This window comes from Elaeis guineensis, chromosome 4 (genome assembly GCF_000442705.2).
Source record: "Elaeis guineensis isolate ETL-2024a chromosome 4, EG11, whole genome shotgun sequence".
NCBI lineage: Eukaryota > Viridiplantae > Streptophyta > Magnoliopsida > Arecales > Arecaceae > Elaeis > Elaeis guineensis.
In genome coordinates, this window is record NC_025996.2 from 126,907,836 (window position 1) to 126,927,541 (window position 19,706).

The 19,706-nt window shown below is 36.6% G+C and overlaps 1 protein-coding gene across 1 annotated transcript in view; it reads left to right on the forward strand.

Annotated features, from left to right (window-relative positions):
• The first annotated feature begins 5,225 nt into the window (after nucleotides 1–5,225).
• LOC105034613 (ubiquitin carboxyl-terminal hydrolase 9) overlaps nucleotides 5,226–19,706 on the forward strand; it is a 36,942-nt gene continuing 22,461 nt past the window's right edge. The window contains exons 1-8 of the mRNA XM_010909828.4: nucleotides 5,226–5,362; nucleotides 5,464–5,765; nucleotides 9,701–9,925; nucleotides 10,728–10,872; nucleotides 12,341–12,400; nucleotides 12,488–12,583; nucleotides 13,542–13,940; nucleotides 14,083–14,223. Of these exons, the coding sequence (XP_010908130.1) occupies nucleotides 5,617–5,765; nucleotides 9,701–9,925; nucleotides 10,728–10,872; nucleotides 12,341–12,400; nucleotides 12,488–12,583; nucleotides 13,542–13,940; nucleotides 14,083–14,223 (1,215 nt within the window). The 5' untranslated portion in view covers nucleotides 5,226–5,362; nucleotides 5,464–5,616. The remainder of the gene's footprint in view (nucleotides 5,363–5,463; nucleotides 5,766–9,700; nucleotides 9,926–10,727; nucleotides 10,873–12,340; nucleotides 12,401–12,487; nucleotides 12,584–13,541; nucleotides 13,941–14,082; nucleotides 14,224–19,706) is intronic.

Genomic DNA, 19,706 nt, shown 5'->3' on the forward strand with positions numbered 1-19,706 from the left:
CGCATCCTTGTTTTTTTTTTTTTTTTTTTTTTTCCAGCACACGCGTTATGTGCGCTTCTTTTTTCGCTCGCGCGAAGCTCACGTCTGCGTTTGCTGCTCCCGCGCGCCCAAAAGACCAGCTTGCATCCACATCTCGCACCAGCCAAGCCAAGCTCCAAAGATTCCTCTTTTAAGTCAACATGGACCCTCCTCTTGAATGCCAAAGCCCATTTTTCCTTCTTTTGTTTTCATGTTGCTGTGTACCAACGCTCAGCCTCCATTAAAAGCCCTTGGACCACACATCAACCAGCAAGCTAATCTTCCTTCACACGTCCGGTGCATCTCCATATGGCACATCCTTAGCTACGCATTTATTTCTTATACTTTTTGTATGGGTTGTGCATGCCCGCTCCTATGCCCCACCATGTGGATCTCATACTATGTTCTAAAAGATCGTGAATTGTTCTGAACCGTATCTCATACGCATATCTGTAGACTAAATGAATTGATTTACAATAATTTTTATAAAAAATATCAAATTTTATATAATAGGGGTCAATTACTAAAAAATTTAATACTTCTTTATGTTAAATTATTATACTTATCAGGTACGATGTCCGACCATGCATATGAGAAAGAAAAGAGAAAAGGGACATCACCTCTTACTACCTTGGTGGTGGTTCCCTTGACCAGAGAAGAAGCAAGGGAAGGAGGCTCATCAGATGTGGATTCCAACAAGACCTATGGTGACAGTACTTGGAATAGGAAAAAATAGGACACACTTGAGGTTTCGAGAAGAAAATCAAAGTTTTAGTGGGGTGGCAGCACTCAACAAGACAATACGACGGCCGTCGGAGATGAGGAAGAAAGAAGAGGGAGAGGGCCTTAATGGAGGATTGATCGAAAGAGAGGTGGGAGGGGGTCTAAATAGAGGGGGCTTTGATGGGATAAGGCCGGCCTAACGCCGGCCGTTTGTCGGTTGTAGCTGTTGCAACGACTGCTAGCCGTTCCACCAGCCTGCGACACGCGCAACGGCCATTGCTACATGGCCCTATCCCAATGGCAAGGATGCTCGGGATAGGGGATTAAGATTCTCCTGTTTTGAATATGTTTTTTTTACTAAATTTCATAAAAAATTTTTTAATTTTTTTTTTCATGGAAGTAAATTTATGAAAGACTATATTTCTTTGAAAAAATATAGCTTTTGATTATTTTTGTTGCTACCAAGCAGGTGCTATTAAATTATTTAGATACATAATTTTCTTTTTTTAAAAATTGTATGGACCCTTGCTACTACTGTTTAGGTGCTCTTCAATTGATAATTTTACTTCTTTTGGTGTAAATATTGATTATTAAAATATTTTTCTTTTTTGTTTGAAGTGTGACACCATATTAGCCATAGTTAAAAATTTTATATCTCCTACGGGATGCACCAAAAATGTCAAAATATAAAAGTTGAGTTAGCTAAATATGATTTACATTGATCAATTTGAATCTATAGCCAACTCGCTACCAAACAATAGAAGTAAAAGCCTAACGCCTTTTATAACATTGGAATTTCTCCGAAGAATCCTCTTCTCCCCTGTAGCAATAGAGGCAAGGGTGAGAGTAAAACTTCTAAAGATGAGCTCAAGGATATGCTACCCCTCTGCTTTCTCTAGAGCTGCTCTACTTAAATATGCTTGAGCCAAAACCTTTCTAGTCCTTGTAAAAGAAAATTGACCTATAGAAATTAGATTGAGTCGGGCTTGATATAGATCAAGTTGGATACATGATAAATTAAAAATCTATCAATTTGAACCTAATCTTTTTATTAAGTGGGTCAAAAATTCAAAACTCAATTTATGTATTTTATAAAACAGATAATCTAATCCCATCTACAATAGGTTGGATCAAGTTAAATAGATTAAGCATTACTATCCCTAAATTTACTTATACGAGTTCTCGGAATAAGACCTAATTATTATTCCGGCAATTAGGGATCTCGAGAGGCAAACCGGAGACTCTAAGTCAAGTCTTTTGCTCTCGCACTAAACAATCGCCCTTTTTCTTAGAGTGCTTGTATTGGAGAAAAATGAGGAGCGTCCTCCTTGTGAAGGTGACATATATCTCGGATCAGGTCAGAGGTATAAACTATGAAGGTTTTCATATGTCGGAAGGCAACTATAAAAGCAATTTCCAAAATCCATACTCTAGGGTGCAGTTATCTTGCATGAAATATCCTAACACTTCGACCAAGCATGCAAGTATATACTTATTCATCAATTTCTCTCTATTGAAATCTTGAATCCACACCACTAATCCTTCACACTACAATAAGAAATGGAGCAATAAGAGAGACAATGATGGATCCAAAATTAGTTTTCAACTTGCATGGTTCCATTGACCCAAAAAAGCAATTAACCACCATAAGTTCTGATCCCTAAAAATTAGGTTTGTAGGATATGGCATCTTTAATGCCCATGGTGAAGTAACAACCAACCCATCACCAGCCTCATTCTCTCCAGGGGCTCCCTTAGCCCATGAGATGTTGTTGAGCAGGGCAGACCTCTATGTGTTCAAATTGCTTGAAAAAATTTCATCATATTCCTAGTGATCATAGTCATCTTGGCAATGATACCACTATAATTCATAGGCGGCCTCAAAATATCCCAATTAACATTATCCATGCCCCTTCTAGCATCATTTTCTTATGCAAAAATTTATCGACAAGCTAGCTAATTGATAGAATTGAATTGGGCATCCAAAAGCATGCTAGCCAATAGTTAAATATCAAGTGGAGCAATGAGTTGGCAAGGAATCATGTCCCTCATCCACCTAGCAAGTTTTATAGCTCATCTTGTCAAATGTGAATATTGTGATGAATAGTAGATATCTATTTACTTGAAATTTTAACACCAAGGTTCATGAGAGGTGAAAATCTTGACATCGATATTAAGGTTTCTGACCATCAATTTTTTGAGCCTTGGATAGAAGTAGTTGGGGAGAAAAAGTAGTGATGTTTTATTTTTACTGGTTGGTGATGGCCACATAATTCAAGAAAATAACCTCCACAATAATATCATGATCATATAAAGAAGCTTTAATTACAATAATAACATCTCAGCATAAAGCAAGTGGCCCATCAGTATTAATTTAAAAGGCTAATAACTATTGGCATACATTATATACAAAGATTAAAAGACTTGCAAGCAAAGAATGAACGTATAGATGACACATTTAGTAGAGAAGCATGTAATAGGCCCCCTGCAAATTAATGATGGTAGAAAAGGATACGGTGGGATGCATCTAGTCCATTCTATATATTCCTTGAATGATGACCTCTAGCTTAATGTCTTGTGTATTCTCCAAATCCATCTTTATAATCATAGATTGGTTCCTGCCTTTCTTGTTTCAGGGGGAATAGGCAATTTTTTTAGTTAATGGAATATTTTCACTCACACTTGGCAGCAAAGTCCCAATCTCTTTCAATAATAGAATTTAACCAAGGGTTGCATTATCTTCACCAATAATAGGAAAGTAAATGATTAGTCTTGAAAATTCCAATCATTAGTGAACTACTTTAATTCTTCATTTATGTTTGATTTGATTATGAGAATTGAAATGGTAAGGGGCAGAAGTTAAAAAGATCATGTGTGAAAAAAAGGAGTCATGCTTGATCCTAATCTACCTTGTTTTCATTATTAGGTTTTGATCTTGGAACCAAATCCGGCAATGGTTAATCAGATTGATTCAAATTGGACTGATGAAAAATATCGAAGTTAATAAGTCACCTGTACGATGGTATGATTTGGAGCCAACTCAAGATGCCCATAACAAAGTTGAGATGTGATTGGTTTGGATTTATAGTTTTGATAAAAAAATTAGCTATTCTTTTACAGATAGAAATATAATAATAAATAATCAAATATTAAATTATTAAAGTTTCTAAAAAAAACTAAAAGAATGCCAACTTAAATATGGATTTTCAAGCAAAAAGCGTTTTGAATTTGTTCCTAAGACAATAGTCATTCTTAAGGTAAAAATTTATGGATTATAAATTTTTATAAAATAAATAATGATATACCTGAGAATATTGTATATAAAAATCTATTGAAATAAATAAAAATATTTAGATATATCTAAATTAGAATAAGTTAGAGGAGATGGGGTTTTTGGGATGACTAGAGAGAATTAATTTAGATGAGGGCTCCCTCAACAAATTGGAAAATGCATTTTGACGGAACGAGAAAGAGCGTTACATGATTTGGTTTGTTGGATTTGACTAGACTTGACAGAATTTTGACTTAGATGATGTAGAAGTTGGGTTCCAGTTGGATGTTGCAAAATCTAGAACCAACACGGTTTTCAAATTGAGTCCAGTTTGAAACCCCAATCTGGCCTACAGCCTGTAGGTCTTTGAAAATGGATTAAGATGGATCCAATTAGGCTGGGTCATGGGTTGATTAACTCCTCAGTAGTGCTATTCTTATTGAAAAAATATATGATTATATTCTAATCTTTTTCTTTCTGAATAACAAACGATCCATTCACCATCCTATTACTCTGGTCCTCCTTTCTTCTTTCTTTCTTTTCGATTTTCATTTTTTTTTTTTTGTCTTGGTTATTTCTTTCATCATATAGTTTGATCCTCTTTCCTTGCCACACAATCTACAGCTCAGAATCTAAATACATATATTGCACATTCGAAAAAAAGTAAAAAATAGAAATTTTAGAAATTGAGCGACAAGAGAAATAAAATGTATGAATGGGATAAAGAGGATTTTTTAAAATTTTAAGAAGATTTCAATTGGTTGGGATTGAATGTATGATGGGCAGAGTTTTTTCTTTTCCCTTTCTGAAAGAGAAGTTTGATAAGTGGATTATATATCTAAATTTTGATTACATTTTTTGTCCAAATATTCATTAAAATAAACAAATGATTATAGTTACTTATATTTTTAATCCCATATTGGGCAGTATTGTCTTTTTAAGGCCTATGGGGTCAGGTTGTCCAGTTTTCAAATATTCAAATTGCGTGCTTTCACACCTACTAAAATTTTTAAAAAATTAAGCTATTGAAACCTTGAAACTTATATATATATATATATATATTATTTCTGGCAAGCATGTAACACCTCTCCCTCTCTCTGGAAATTATTAAATGGACCAGGTTCAGTGAATCCATCCGAATCCTGAGGGGGGATGATATGGTGAGTCGCTATTGGATAGGTCTTTTCGACCTGGTCCATCATTGAGGTCATCTCTCTCGCTTTGTTCTCCTCGGTGACCTCGTTATATATAATAATTACCCAATTTTCTTATTTTCAGCAGCCCTTGTTTAATCTGACCCTCTAGAGGGATCGTTCGTTCCGAAGCGGCTTTTTCTTTGTATTTCGCATCGGTATCTCTCTCCCCCCGCCCCTTCTCCTCTTCTCTCTCTATCAATCTCCGTTACTGAATCCCTCCTATCTCCTTTTTTTTTTTTAATTGCCTTCGATCTAGGGTTTCGAATCTCTTTCCGTCGATCGACTTCTCCCAATCTTTCTCGACGGATACCTTTTCGATTTCAGAAGCGTTTTCTCCTGGCTGGAATTGGAGAGCTAGGGGTTTTGTTTGATTGGATTCTTGTACCAGTTTTAGTTTTGGCTGTTTGGGATGACGATTCCTAATTCGGAGGGCTTCCTCTCGGCGGGAAGCTGCCTGCCGTGCACTCCCGAGGAGGAGAAAGAGATTATATTGGAGTTGACCAGAGCCGCCGAGGCTAATCAGAAGGAAGGGGATCTGTACTACGTGGTATCCCTAAGGTGATTCTTTTGATTGTTTTGTTGGGCAATGTGTGATATCTCTATAGCTCCTGTTTTATTCTCTGGATGACTGGTAGGATTGTTGATTGGGCTTGGAACTCTGTTAAGATTTTGTATCTTTAAGTGAATGTAGTTAATGTAGTTCTTCTGAATAATGCAATGCATGAGCCTTAAATTTGGTATATGTACATTTTTAAGATGAAAAATTTGTGATAAAGATTTTTTTTCTTTTTTCCTTTTGTTTCTTTTTTGTGCGAATTAATTGAGGTACTGGTGTTGTGCCCATGCCATGATGAATATCTTCGTAATTGTTGAAGCGGAGTGCTCTAGATGAGTTTCCTTTGCCTGGTATTGACCAGTCTAAATAAGATAAGGCAGCCTGTGAAGGCAACTTGTGGAATAAGTCATTGAAAAGAGGGAGATAATATGTCATATGTTCATTGGATGGAAATGGATCAAGTTATGCAAATCATCAGATCATGTAGAATAAAGTGTTTGGAAAAGGGTCGCTTATGCAATTATGCTGGATGTGCATCAGATGGGATTAGGTGATGTCATGCAAGTAATCTTTCCTTGTAGAGAATGAAAGGAGTTGGATCTAACATTAGTCGTAGGGTGCATGGAGAGATAGTGAGAAAAGGTTTTGAGAGAGAGATGCACCCATGTTCTACCCTTTCATAATCTATCCATCCTTATTAAAAAATCCTATTTGATCCCTTCTTTATGCCCCCATTAAAGTCACCATATGTTCATCATGAATTTTTCTTTATTAAGTTTTATTAATTCAGGAAGCACTTAATTAGAAGGGTTAGCCATGATTTCAAGAGCTAGAGGGCTAGGTGACATGATGTACAAAATCATTTAAAAGTCTTCTATGATATGACAATTATGTGGTTACTTGGTAATCTAAATTGTGTGTGACCAATGGAGGGGTGAGGAAAAACACTACCGAACATTCTTTTTTTCACTTTTAAGTGTAGTATAAACTAGCTAGAACATGTGAAATACACATGACAGTCATTAGATTGCACAAGATCTGGGTAATATCATGTGAAATGCATCTGAGAAATATTATGGATGGCTGTCCTTCCCCAATGGTAACAAATGAGGCAAGAAAATGCATCAGGATAAGCCTTCAGTCTGCATTTTCTTCAACATGGTAACAATGCATATTAGAGCTAGAACCTTAAGTGGCCGGAAGGAGGTTCAAGCGACTTTCTCAGTTCATTGCTGGCACACCATTTGATGTTACACATTCAATCCAGCGGATAATCTTAACAAAAAGGTGGCTTTTGTTATTTTTGAAGAACACACTATTTGGAACCCAAGGACACCAATCTCAATATTTTGAAAAATATAGACACTAATATATGGGTTGCAATATTTTTGTGATCCCATGATTGAACGGAGAGGTTCTTGAGTTAGATTGGATTGATTCTTTAGCATGGATAACTCATCGGCAGCTTCACTTGCTAAAAGGACAAAAGTGCAATTTTATCTGGTAAAGTTATAGAGTACTGTGCTGTGTACAGATATGAAGTTACACAAAAAAGAAAACAGGTCTGTAAAGAACAGGCAGTGTATCATCAGGGGATTGAAGATTCTTATTAAAAGATTCCTTGTGGATTATCATGAAGGCTTTTCTCTGAATTTTATCAACTTAATCAAAGGGACAAACGTGTGTCTGGATATACCAAGATGTTTTCCAAGTTGATAATGCAGGCATGTGTTGTGTGAAGTTAAAGATGTGGTGGGCGAGATCATGTGAATTACAGCTAGTTCAAGTATTTCCTTACAGGACAAAATGACAGGGATCTAATGCAATGACTAGATCCACAACTTGAAAATTTGACAGAGGAAACAAATTTTAATGGAGAAGAAAAGAGGCACGATGCTTGGTTGAATCCCCATTTTAAAGAGATTAAGATTATGGAGTTTATGATGCATAAAGAAGGTCAAAAGAAAAAGATATGAGCAATTTTCTTAACAAAATAAGAAGTACAGTAAGATGTGTTGTTAAAACTGCTTTGGCCAGCCAATTTGATCCCTATATCTATTCCATCTTGCATAGGGATGTTAGTCTGTAGAACGAAAGAACAGAAGAAAAAACATGAAAAAAATGAATGGCTTTGTTAGGGGTTATTTCCTTTTCAAGACTCTGTTGTAAAGTTGCCCTTGATTTAATGATGCATATACATAATAGATAGAATAAAACCCAAATTCCCCCTTGCTTATCTTCTACTTTACACTAAATGTGTCACTTCTATTTGACCATATTTGATAAATTAAAAGGTTTGCTCAGAAAACTTAGAAAGGAATCTATTGCCCATTTTAATTCTAATTACATCATGATATAACTATTTTTAGTCTCTAGATTTTGGAGGGAATGGGATTCAGCATAATTGTCATTGTGGAGACTTTATATAAGTGAGATTTTACCCATGGTGCTTATGCACCATTAGTGCGATCAGTTTCCAGCTTGAACCTCAAGAAAAGCAAACAAGCTATTCAGGAAAAACGAAAGAAGTGCTGAAGTTGTCTAGCTTTCAATTTGAAGAAATGGGTTGCTTGTATGAGATGTGCCTCAGACATTTGCTGAAGTTGTCTAGCTTTCTTTGAAGAAGTGGGTTGCTTGTATAAGATGTGCCTTGGACATTGTCTAATAGCCCTGGGGTATGATGGAAAGAAAGCAGGGAGCATGGAAGGGTAAGTTATTTAGCATGCCAGCTGTAAGGTACCGTTGATACTGGACTTTCTTTTTGCAAAAAAAAAAAAATTATTATCTGATGACGATAAGGAAATAAAGCTGCATTTTTTGTTGATGATATTGCACATTGTTTGGTAAATATGGAAGTTCAGTGAATCTTCTCTTCAAAGAGCTTGTGTAGATCGTGGATCTTTTAGATATCTTCAGATAACCTTTCTAGGTCCTCATTTTAATTGGTAGGGCCATCATACTTGAGAAGAAATCATGGGGATTGTGAGAGAAAGTGGAGGTAGCATGTCCATTGCGGGACTTAGCTTAATTCTGCAGGTGCTTTGCTTGTCTGTAACCCAGCTTCCTACGTTTAATTTCTTTGGATTACGACACGTCTCATGCAATATTTTACTTTCTTATTGAGGTAACTTGAGAAAATATCCTTAAAAAGTAGTCGTTTAGGGAATCTAGATGGGAAATTTAATTATTAGAGCTTTTTTTTTTTGGTAAACTACTCTTTCGTTGTTAAACAAGTTTCAAGCTCTTTTACTGCTTCAATTTTTAGGTTTTCAAGAAGACATATAATTTCAGAAGGACATCTAATAATTCATACACGTCTCAAGTTTTCAAATTTGGGCTGGGTCATCCCTGAATTGTTGTGGAAGTTAATCTACTCCAGGAATCTATACTAACTTAAGATTTAAATGATGCTTATTTTAATTTCCAAATCAGGTCTTCTTCACAATGCCTTAAAGTCGATGATACAAAGTTTCAGGAAGTGCGTAGTTGTATGGTTGGCATGATAGGACTCGGTCCATACATATTGGGATGAATTTTCTATGCTTCTTTGGTAGTTAGGTTTCCTCAGCACTTGTATTTAGATATAAATAGCAGCTTCATGCTTGAATTTGACTTAATAACATGGGTTACCTGTTCTCTGGCTTCAGAGTTGAGCATAGTTTAACAGCAAGAGGCACAAGTATGCTTCTCACTGATCAAACATCTACATATGATGCATCTTTTCTTTTTCTTTAATCTTATTGTCAAAAATTTGGAAGGTATAGTTTTTCTTAGCTCGAGAGTACATTGGTTCTCTTTTTAGGTTGTTCTAGTTATATAACCCTCTTAGTCAACCATATTTTCCTCCCTTGTTGAAAAAAAGCAACTAAGCAAATTTTTTTGCTTAGACGTTTCTGTTGCATGATTCCAATCCAATATGTGGCTGTTGCTTGTGCAGATGGTGGAGGGACTGGCAAGAATACGTGGGGTTAGACAGGTTCAGTGAGCACTCTAGCCAGGGCAATCTAATTACTCTGCCAAGACCTGGAAAAATAGATAATTCTAAGCTTGTATTAAATGGAATAGATGCAGAAGGTATTGAACTTGATCTTCAGCGGAATCTGCAGGAAGGAGAAGATTATACATTGGTGCCCCATGAAGTTTGGAAGAAGCTCCTTGAATGGTATTTCATAGTGTAACCTTCTTTAGGAAAAGTTTAATTTATGTTATTAAATGATTATAGGAAAACTTGAAACACATGTTGATCTATCGAGATTTTGATTTTCATTGAAAATTCTTTAACATGTCAATCTATTGTTCAATCCAGTGATGATTGTAGTGTTATTCCACACAGCTTGCCACCGATCCCTAAAAATGATGAATTCATAGAAAAACAACTCTCACTCTGAAAATGAACTTGAAATACCTCAAACAGTTATAGAAATCTATTAAAAGCGTTGGAAATTGTGAAAGAGACTTTAAGACATAAAATCTTGAAAGGGATGCAAACAAGAACAAGGACGAAGTTCCTGGAGTCAACTAAAAAAAAAAAAATCCCAAAATTTCTTCTTTAGTTCTTGAGAGAATTATTAAAATTCATGGATGTCCAGTAACTTTCAGAACTCAAAAAAAAAAAAAAAAGGCTTTTCTGGTTAATTATTGGAACTCTGTTTGTTTTTTTTTTTTAATTTGCAATTTTCTAATTTTTATGGTAAGTGATGGTTGTTATAATTAATGTGATTAGTAGTCAGGATGCTATAAGACATGCTCAAAGTTGCACATTTATTTATGTATTTATTCATTTATTCAATTCTGTATTTTGCTGAGATCCAGCTTTTATATATTATGACTGGTGTCATTAAGCTTCATATTTTACAGCTGACAATTTACTCTAGTTTTTTTTTCCTATAATCTATGTCAATGGATGTCTATTTTTTTCTCTCCATATGCTTATTTATTTTTACTCATTGTGGGTTTTATGATAGGTACAAGGGAGGACCAGAACTACCTAGGAAAGTCATTTCTGAGGGCATCAATGTCAAGGAATTCAGAGTAGAAGTTTACCCTCTGTGCCTTAAATTAATTGATGCAAGAGACAACACCCAAAGAACAATTAGGATTAGCAGAAAGGTACTTCCTGAATTTTTTCTGTCAGCCTTGATATATGCTACCTAAGATGTTTCAACTCATGCCCTATGGCCGTCGTGCAGAAGAGGTGTCTACCTTTATGCCTTTGGGGACCTCAGACATGCTTTTCTAAAGTGGTTCTTGTTAGTTGTCTTTTTCATGTTGTAGTAATTTTCATATTACTTTGGCATTCCTGTGAACATAATTTATTAACCTTTTATATGTGTATATTGTGTTTCCTATATTGCTCTGAATTCAGTTCTTTGGTATTTCTTGTCTTATTAGTTAAATTCGTTTCTCATTTTTGATAACCATTTCCTGCTGTATCAAAGAAAGTTCATGCCGCTGACTTAAGAGCGACACTTCTTAAAAATTACTTTTGATATCTTCATCTGCTTTATCGATTTACTTATCTGCATACCTCTCTCACATATCTGTTGTTTATCAGTTTAATCAATGGGACTATTCATGTCATAACCGTAACAACAACCAATCCTTGTCCTAACTATTTTGGGGTTGGCTTTATGAAGGAGCAACCAAACTATCATATCTGAGTAATCGTTGTATTATGTGCAGATAATGTCTTGCCCACTACAAGTTTTCCAACAAAAGCTATCAATTAGGCATGCCATTTTTTTCATTTTGCAGGAATAATCAGGATTGCTGCTATAAACTGTCTGATATAGCAGGATATCTTCTTTCTCATTCATTCTTTCTTCTCTCTCATCTAAGCTTGTTTTTCACCTTTTAAGTGGTGTTGCTGATTGCCCTTTGTCCTGTTTATTCTTGCTTTTGTCCGTTCTATTGCTCTGCTCATATTTTCTAGCTGAATCCTCTGAGACCTTACATAGGTGCCAATTGCTTTTGGATCCAGGGATTGTGTTTGATGTACTTGATGAGAGGACCTATGACTCAGTGATCAATGAGATTACTTTCAGCTTTTAGGTTATGAATCTCAGGCCATATAAAATAATTAAGAGTATTATACAGAATCTACCAGTGCTCACTTTGTAGTGATAGTTTATGTATCAAAATATTTTTGCTATCTGCCTGTGGTACTAACAGCTTGAGCGAGTGATTACAAGACATTTAAATTAATTCATCATTTCATATATTAAATCTCAGTTTCAGTTCTATTATTGGTGAAAATTCACAAGTCCTTTAGTCTGTTATGTTTTTTTCCCTGTGATATATATATTTTTATCATTCTGAGTTTGTGATTTTCTGCGATCATTGAAAAGTGAAAGAAGTTTCTTTCTTTTACTTTTTGCTGATTTGCTCTATGTCTTTCTTTGGTAATACCCAGACACATACATGCATTTAACTACCATCTAATGCCTCATAATCATGTTACAAACTGACTACATAGTAGATGAGCTGCGATTTTCTATAGAATGAACTTTCTTAACTCTGATCAAACTTGTAGAATTCACAAATAAAATGTCAGATACTGATGATCTGTTCATTTCAGGCTACAGTCAGCGAGCTTTACAAAACTGTTTGCACTCTCCTTGAGCTAGAACAGTCAAAGGCATGTCTCATGTTAAACTGTGAGTTCACTCTAAACACATATGAAATCACTTAAACTAATTTTTTTTTTTTTATATTTTCATTTCAGGCCTGTATTTGGGATTATTATGAAAAGAGCAAAAATCATATTTTGAATAACTTTGATCAAACCTTAGAAGAAGCTCAGTTGCAGATGGACCAGGAGGTAAGTCTTCTATGTTATGGCATATTTTGGGACTTATTTGGGTTGTAACTCATCGTACAAGTCACCAGTATTCTAGGAAATAAACTTAGAGACTATAAATACTACAACATACATTTTTCAGATAGTGGATCACTGCTGAGCTTTATCACAGCTCTGTCTCTTTTCCACATTTACTTGTAAACAAGAACTACTCTCTATTATGTTACAGCATTTAAATGTAATACCTATTCAAGTCCAAAACTACATCTCTTTTTTAGTTACTAAAGCACTTTGTCCTCCTTGAACATCATTGGTTGGAGATTTTCTCCATGTCTATTCTTATGATAATTCTATCCTCCCAACAAAAGTACCAGTTCTTTCTTTTTTCTTTTAATATGTTTTGATACACCGAGAGTATTTGATGCAGATTCACTGTGCTGTTTTCTGAAAACATGGCTTGACTGGTCATGTTTAGTGCCTTACTGCTATGTTAAGCTACGTTTAGAAAGACTGCACCCATATAATATCATTACTTGTATGGCCATTTATATTTGTTAAATGGGTTCAACAAATATTTATGGCATGTCATGTTTTGAGTGGTCATCAAACTCAAATCCCAATTTGTTAGGCCTTATGCTCATTGTGTCTAGTTCTGGTTTAAATTTGTAAATTATCTTTAACCATGGTGATGATAGTTCTATCGTGTACCGAGCATCTGAGCTGTCAGTAAGATTGTCACAAGGTTAATTAATCTTAATCTATATTTTACTCTATATGCATTCAAAAGTCCAATTTTGCAAATTATTTCTTAAGATGGCTGAACTCTACTTTTAATATTTTATGTTTCAGATATGTCTTTTATAACTAAAATTAGGAAATGTTGATATGCCAGACTTTTTATTGTTATGACATAGCAAGTTTGCCAACATTTGAGTTTGGAAGTTTATTTGTTAATCTGTAAAAGCATTTATTTGCGCAGATTCTTTTGGAGGTGCAACCTGATGAGCTTTGGCCTTCTAGTTTTGACACAAATACAACAGGAAATGAACTTGCTTTGGTCCCACTAGAACCATCGAGGTCATCTATTACAATTGCTGGAGGCCCTACTATATCAAATGGTTATTCAACTGGATTTGGCACTCATTTGCTACAGGGGAATAATTTTAGTTTGCCACTAAGGGATGCAGAGGATGGTGATGACATTTTAAACAATGGGGCAAAAGTAGATGGTCGCGGACTGACAGGATTGCATAATCTGGGGAACACTTGTTTCATGAACAGTGCCATTCAATGTTTAGTTCACACAGCCCCTCTGGTAGAGTACTTTTTGAAAGATTACAGCGAAGAGATAAACAAGGAGAATCCTTTGGGAATGCAAGTAAGATCCTTTGTCATTTGGTACTTAGTTATTTACTTATTCTCATATTCAGTCCATCAGGAAGCTATTCAAAAATCTATTAAGTGATTTATTATGGGGTGCCTCTAGTACAAAGTTAAGAAGTTCAGTGATAATTGTGTAGGGTGAGCTTGCAATTGCATTTGGAGAGTTACTAAGGAAATTATGGTCATCAGGACGGACATCTATAGCACCACGTGCATTTAAAGCAAAACTAGCTCGGTTTGCTCCCCAATTTAGTGGATATAATCAACATGATTCTCAGGTCAGTATTGCCATCACCATCATATGCTTAATTATCAATAGAACTTGATCTCCTTTCACCATTGCAGATTATATGGCCTTTCCTAGTGTATGATGGTCTTGAATAAGTTTTCCCTATGATCAAATTAATCTTTATGTTAGTGGAGAAACTGAAATATAGAATAGGAAGTTGCCTGCAGATCATATTTATGAAATCTCTACAATTTCTGGCAAGGATGTGAGACTACTTCGTTCAATTGCGATACCGGATCTGCTGGGTGCTCAGTGAGCACAGTTGTGTTTAGAGATTCAATGCTAGTTGTTCCAATCTTTGTTGTAGAAATTTTGTATGTGGGATGTGGCTTGCACTCTAGAATATTGCTCTTGTTCATATGTTTGTCATTAGGAACCTGCTTACTATGTCTTGTGGAAGGCTATTGTAATGAAGATATTGCTAGTTCAGATCATCTTATTCATCATTTCCTGAATCTTTCCGTAAGTATACTCTAAAGTTGTCAACTGAATTCGCTAAATTCATAATTGTAAAGTTTTATAAAAGCTAGAATTTTTTTCCAAATTTTTACCCTCCAGTCCAAGGATGGCAGTACCAGTATCGGGACCCATACCAGTTGCCTAGACATGTGGTATGGCATTGTGCCGTGCCGATCCACGGTATATCGACAAAGAGGGAGTTAGAGGGAGGAGGAGAGGGAGGAAATGAGAGAAAGGGAGGGAGGGAGAGTGAGAGGATGGGGCGGAGGAAGGGAGAGGGAGGGGGTTGGAACTCTCAAGTTCTCCTATTTCAAACAAAATAGGGGTCAGACTCTTCTTTGTATTTTGCCGATTCTACTTGAAGTCAGCAAGTGCTGCCTACCTCCCGGTTTCGTTGGAAATAGGAGAACCCCTTTTCCTCCCTCTCCCTCCCTACCTCTCCCTCCCTCTCTCTCTTTTCCTTCTTCTCCTCCTCCCTTGCTGGATTTTTTGAATCGAGGGGTAGAACTGTGTTAGTGTGGCCCCAATATGTTTCGATATCCCCCAAATTAGGTGGTTTGTAATGGCACTGCCTTTCTTGCTTCAGTCCCAGAATGTTCTTTTTCTTATAATTCACCTTGGAAAGATCAGCACCAAGGATTGCCGATTTGGAATCGGACCCCATGCTGGCTGGCCGGCAGTACGGTTCGGTGCGGATCCGTTCCGATCTGTGTCGGACCGAACCGACAGGGCAAAGAAGGGGAGAGGGAGAAGAAAGAGAGGAAGAGAGAGGGGGAGAGAAGGAGAGGGAGAGGAAGAGAGGGCCTTTGGCGGCTGCCAGGGGTCGCCGGAGGCCGTCTAATCTCTTGTTGAGCTTGGTAAGGGTGGAGGGAGGGAAGGATAGAGTGGGGGAGATGCTTACCAGATCACTAAAGGCCCTCAGAGGCTTTCGGACAAACGGTGACGCCGCCGCGATCTCTTCGATGGTCGGTGAGCCAGCACCGAGGGGGGCTGAGGATGGCTAAGGCTGGAGGAGGGCCTTCACCCTCCTCCAGTTCAAAATAGGGATTCGCCTCGTCTGTCTATTCGGAGGCCTCTGAGGGTCTCCGATGATTCGGTAAGCATCGTCATCTATCTCTCCTTCTGTCCCTCCGTTCTTATTGAGCTCGGCAAGAGCTCGGAGGCGCCCTCTTCCTCTCCCTTTCCTTCTCTCCCCCCCCTCTTTTCCTATCTTTCTTCTCCCTCTCTTCAAGATGGCCGCTGTGCCGTTTTGTACACCGGAATCGGATTGGCATCCCGTTGGTACAGTCTGGCACGGCCTGAACCATCCGGTTCGGAATGGTTCGACGAATGCTGGTTAGCACTACGTATGTCTTTATATTACTATTATTTCTTAAAAGCTGAAACAGATCACTTTGAATATCTAATGCTTATTGACTAATGGACACTCCTTTTACACCATTTTGATTTCCTTCTATTACCATGCTAGGACCCGAATGGCTTGGCCTCTAGAACAGGCATCTCTCTCTATTTTTTTGGCTCTTGTATAAAGAGACTGACATTATACTTGAGCTGTATACGATCTTCCACCAATCATGTGTTCTTCACATGCCAGGTCACTGATGTGCAGGGAACTAAAGAGCCATGTGTCTTTCATGACATTCATGTTCTTGAATAGCCAGAAAGCTCTCTGGAAGTACAGAACATGAGTTGTCCTGACTGGGAACTAGAGAAAGGAGGGACATGAGTTAGTTTTATATGTGTTATCTTTCTTAAAATTAAATCTTTTATTTTTATGTTTGCTTCCTTAATTTATATAAGAGAATTTTGCTATTCTTTTATAATCTCTACTTTGAAGGGATTATGGTCAAGATTTTTTGTTCTGCTTATTTAATAATGATTTCTTATACCTGAGCTTCTAAACAGTAGGTATTGCAAGTTTGAATTTGTAATCAGAATTTAAATTTCAGATTTTCTGCTTGGAAGTCAAATTCAGCCTTTGATTTGTCATTCTTTTTCTCATACTCTATGAAAATAATGCTTATAAAGGAACACAATAATATATTTTTCTATGTTTTATGGAGTCTGGAGTCTTGAAGCTAAATTCTGTTTTGAGTTCTCTTCATCCTTCACAACAAACACTTAACACCATCTTTTAATACTGATGCTACTTCATTTATCTGCTAAGACCCCTCTCTCTCTCTCTCTCTCTCTCTCCCCCCTCCCTGTGTGTGTGTGTGTGTGTTTTGTTTTTGAAAGATGGCAGCTGTGCTTTTATGTAATGGGCTTGTTGATCTGGCTTTCATCAATGAGAAAGGACGGTGCATGGAATCTTGGTATACTATCTTTTAATACCTGTGCTACTTCATTTCTCTGCTAAGACCCCTCTTCCTCTTTTTCTTGGAAGATGGTGGCCATGTGTGTATGTAATAGGGTTATAGATCTGGTTTTCATCAATGAGAAATAAGGGTGTATGGTATTTTACCTACCAAATTCGCTTAATTGATGAATTTGACAACTAACAAACTGATTAAGTCATCCAATTACCCAAGAGGCTCTAAGCCACTAATTTTTTATCTTGAATCATGGAATTTATATTTATTGTCTCTTTTGTTTGTAATAATAGGTAGACGTGCATGAGCACATGCATCATAAGTAAACACTTAAAGTGAGGTTTTCGTTCATGTATGTAATCTGTCATGGTGGTCATATGATTGAAAAAATCCAGACATAGTGTTTGATGAAGTATTTATATAGCCTTTTTTCTAAGGTGTGAGTGGCTTGATGGACATGTGATGAACAGCTTATGCCCATGATGGAGAGCTGAAAAATGAATTATTAGTTATTTGGCTACCCCCCTCTCTTTCTAGGGGATTGGTGTTTCCTCCTTTTCTTCCTCCAACAACGCTTCAAGTCCATTATGTTATAGCTTGTAAGGTTTACATCATTTTGGCATTAGCTTTGAATTTTCCTTCATAGCATGTATGGTGTCCATGCCAATCATAGCAGTTGAAATCCAACACAATAATGTTTAGCAAGTTTAGGAAAAACTGCAGTAAGAGAGATCAAAAACTTGATGATTTTTATAAATAACTTTTAACTGTGAGGCTTGACAATCTACTTGCCTAGCTCATAAGAGTGTGCTTTGCCAGAGAGTCATTTTTTGCCTATGAATTCTTCCATCTCATCTGCAGCTTTACTCCTTTAGATTTGATTGATTGAGATCCACATCACTGAAACTCTTTTCCTATGCCATGATATTCCTTCAGATAATAAATAGGTAAATACATCATCTTTTTACATAAATATATATATGTGCATGAATGCATGTACACCTGTGCAAGAAGAAGCCATTCAAGATTGTCCTAATCTTGAGGAAAAAACATATAAAGATAGTTTTATTAATTTATTAATTTATTCAATGATTGAATCCTTAAGCTATGATCACGAGGATTCTTTCACAAGGGACATGATCAAGGAGCTAGTGGCGACATTCTTTGTTACAGCATTATCTGTTGTTCCATATGCTTATGAATGATCTTTTCAAGGGTCCATTTGTAAGTGATATCTGCCATTGGCATCCTATTTCCCAACAGCTCCAACAGTTTATTTTCATCTCAGGAAATGGACCAATCTTTTGGAAGGGCCAGGGTAGCCTGTTAATCCTCGAATCCTTATTCTTTAAGGGATTAGGTGAATCCAACCATGGTGATTTATATTATCCCTAATCACTGGCAGATCAATAGGCTTCACCTAATCCTCTAGCTTCTCCACTTTCTAGCCACTTAAAAGTGTTCCTTCCACCTTGTTTGGCGACATCACATGGGCGTGGGCGTCTGGCATGTAGACAGATCTTGAGGATATGTTATGCACATTTATACTGCTTGAGGTGGATCACTATTCATAGTCAGTTCTATTCATGATCCTTATGAAAAATTTATACTTAACCTTTCTTTAGATCTTTCAGAGAACACGATTGCCAACATTTTAAAGGGACATGATTATCGATAGAAACACATTCAAGATGAATAAAGCAAGGTTTTGTTTTAGTTATCCCTTATAATCACAGCATGGAAGATTCAGATGGTTCTTTCATGGGTTCGAGTAATGTTGAAAAATGAGAACCATGCATTAGATTCAACTGATGCACAATGTGTTTGTAAATCAAGAATATGATTTCTGTTGTCTTGGAAGTCTAATTTGATGGATACTTGCATTAGGGTGCTACTGCTCCCTGGGTACAGAACTTCAAGTAACATGTCTGAAGCTTTGGGATTCCTCACATTATTTGTTTTTGGGACCCAAAATTATTTAAGCTTGAGTGATTAATTTAAGAATTTAGGTCTGGGAAAGCTTGATGTTGCATATATGGCAAGACAAATTTTGCTTCCTACTCACCACCTGGTCTGTCTCTGCATCTGCTCTCTTTTCAAGCAGCATAATTACTATATCTGACAATGAGGGGATTGCAGTTGTTTTAAGTAGGAAGTAGAATTTTGTTGTATCCTTGGGTTTCATTTAAGGGAAAAGAATTATATGCTTGATGCAATGTTATGCGCAGCACTGGCTGTTTAAAGCTCATTGTAAGTTTAACTTGTAACTGCAACAGACTTAACTGCATGAAATTAGATTTCCTGCATTCTGAGAAATTTTTTTGCCTTCTGTCACTGCTTATGTCTTGCATTTGATGGGTAGCTACATGATTATCAAGCCATCTACAAATCTTTATTAAGAAAGTTATCCCATTTGAATCAGCTGCTTATGTTTGCTGACTTTGAACATTCAGTGGTAATGAGGCATGGAGAAGGCAAAGATCAAAAATAATAGGGAGGGAATGTGTGATATTGAAAATATTTTGTGGTTAATGTCCACGTCATGCCTTCAATTCTACAAAGTCGTTTATAGTTGTTCAATGTGGTTCTGCATCTAAAAAAAATAACAATTATACTTTGTTTCTGCAGTGTAATTTTTCATTCCAGTCCTGTGAATACATGTAGCATATCTAGGAGAAACTAATGTTGCTCCCATAGATCT